Source organism: Colossoma macropomum, unplaced genomic scaffold, assembly GCF_904425465.1.
Source record: "Colossoma macropomum unplaced genomic scaffold, Colossoma_macropomum, whole genome shotgun sequence".
Classification (NCBI taxonomy): domain Eukaryota; kingdom Metazoa; phylum Chordata; class Actinopteri; order Characiformes; family Serrasalmidae; genus Colossoma; species Colossoma macropomum.
Genome location: NW_023495492.1, coordinates 45,942 through 48,079, shown reverse-complemented (window position 1 = coordinate 48,079; position 2,138 = coordinate 45,942). Strand labels below are relative to the sequence as shown.

Below are 2,138 nucleotides of genomic sequence, written 5' to 3'. Positions count from 1 at the left end.
CAGAAACATTTCACACTATCTTTTTTTTTTTTTTACAAAAATCCTGTTCCTGATTGAATCTTCATAAAAGTTCACTCAATTCCCAGTTAGTGACTACATGTTTACTGAAACTGCAGACCCAACTGTGCTGTGTTTTACATGATTGCGTGTGAGTGTCTTTGGTAGGACAAGTGCACAGGTGTTTACCTCTTAAGCTCCGCCCCTCCTGAGCTGTTCACTGGGTGTCCAGGTCTATAAATGATCTGCTGCAGAAGCTTCATCTGCACAAACTGCTTCTCTACAGACACTGACACTTCACTTCTACAGCCTCTACTGACCACCGTGAGTACTACACTTATGCACTTTTTCATACCTAATGAAGTAAACTCTTTAGGAGGAGGGTTTGATCACAACTGCACAGTACTTTATAGAATATAATCTACAGTAATATGTAATATGAAGTAATACCACCATATAAAGAGAAATTCTGTTCCTGAGTTTTTATCCTGCAGGGCACAGTTTAATTAATAAACTATAAACTATAAATATTCCACAGGAAAATGAGCAGGAATGCACTCTCTACCAATCAGGAACTGCATAAGGGGGACTATCTGATCTCTAATGATGGAAACCACAAAGCTATCTTCCAGGTACGACACCTGCTGACAACAGCACACAGTTTTTGACTGTTAACTGAAAACACAGTGTGAATTATATTTGAGTTGATCTTGGGACAAAAACCGTGAAGGTTTCTTTCTCTTAACTGACATTTCCTGTGTGTTTGCATTCTTTCAGGATGATGGGAACTTTGTGGTTTACAGCATGAAACCAGTTTGGGCTTCAGACACTTGGAACAAACCAGGAACTCGCCTCATAATGCAGGAGGACGGAAACCTGGTCATTTACACCAATGATGGCAAACCTTTGTGGGCCAGTAACTGCTGGCAGAACAGTAAAACCCAGGACAACCGTCTGTCCATCAACAATGAAGGCAGCCTGATCATCCACAGGGGAGCCACAGTGCTCTGGACAGCTAAAAAATAAAAACCTACCGTACACTCACACTTATCCACTTAGAGTCGTATGCAAATGTTGGAACACTGCCAGTCAAATTCCATGTGTTTTTGATTTTTCTTGTGAAAATAAGGTAAAATATGATCTAGAGTGAAAACACTTAAATACGGCTCTAATATTTTTCCATTTATTTCTATAAATAGAATAGAATACAATTTCTATTCATTTGCTGGGTTTAACATATTGGGAAATATGTTAAACCCAGGGTGTATCCTGCCTTCCGCCCAATGACAGCTGGGATAGGCTCCAGCACCCCACCGCGACCCAGAAGGATAAGCGGTTTGGATGATGGATGAATGGATGTTAAACCCAGCAATTCCTATGAAACAAACATTTCCCATAGATTTTGCACAGGCCACCAAATCAACAACATGGAATTTGACCTGAGGTGTTCAGTATTTTGCAGATGACTGCATATATCCATGTGTGGGTGTAAGCTTTCAGAGTAATATGTGACTTAAAGAAATCACATTCAAATTATTGAAAGTAATTTTTGTCTTATGAATGACAAAAAAAAAAAATGATGGAAAAGGTATGATTGAATGAACTACATCTTACAAATAAAAAATTCTGATTTAATTTGTCTTCTTATTGCATTTAAATGATTAAACATTTTTATTTTATTCTACTTAAACAACAGCTGATGTGAAAGTGGATCTTAAGTGAATAACAGTGCGCAAATGACTGAGACTCATGGTTAAGTCTAGTTTCATGTACATATGCAGGGCTGCAGGTTTCATTTGACTTTCTGGTGTGTAAAGCAAACCTAGTAATGAATTGTTTACTGGCGTATGGGTGCTTGTAGCAGTGCTACTGAAAAAATCATGGTGTTTTAACCTTACGCTGCACTACAGATGTGCTGTGTTACCTGATGAAGTCCATCTGAGCAGAACTGAGTGGATCTAAGAAAAGAAAAGAGCAGATCTCTCTAAAGGGCAAAAATTCTGAAGAGCAGTTCCTGAATGTAACACTAAAGGGGATTCAGGGCATAGATAAACATGCCTAGATGCCGCGTTGCCTATTGTTTTCTATTAGTGGCAATACGTCTGTGGATAAACTTGGCCACAACTTCCTTATTACTCAAC

General features: G+C 38.8%; 1 protein-coding gene across 1 annotated transcript; it reads left to right on the top strand.

Annotated features, from left to right (window-relative positions):
- The first annotated feature begins 286 nt into the window (after positions 1–286).
- LOC118802219 (mannose-specific lectin-like) lies at positions 287–1,156 on the top strand. The gene is made up of 3 exons (XM_036562710.1): positions 287–321; positions 536–629; positions 775–1,156. The coding sequence occupies exons 2-3, from the start codon at positions 540–542 to the stop codon at positions 1,021–1,023; spliced, it is 339 nt and encodes a 112-aa protein (XP_036418603.1). The 5' UTR covers positions 287–321; positions 536–539; the 3' UTR covers positions 1,024–1,156.
- Positions 1,157–2,138: the final 982 nt, after the last annotated feature.

Bases quoted from the DNA above. Each gene is read 5' to 3' on its own strand.
- LOC118802219 (XM_036562710.1), top strand. From the start codon at position 540: ATGAGCAGGAATGCACTCTCTACCAATCAGGAACTGCATAAGGGGGAC. The intron at 630-774 runs GTACGACACCTG...GCATTCTTTCAG, and splicing joins ACCACAAAGCTATCTTCCAG to GATGATGGGAACTTTGTGGT.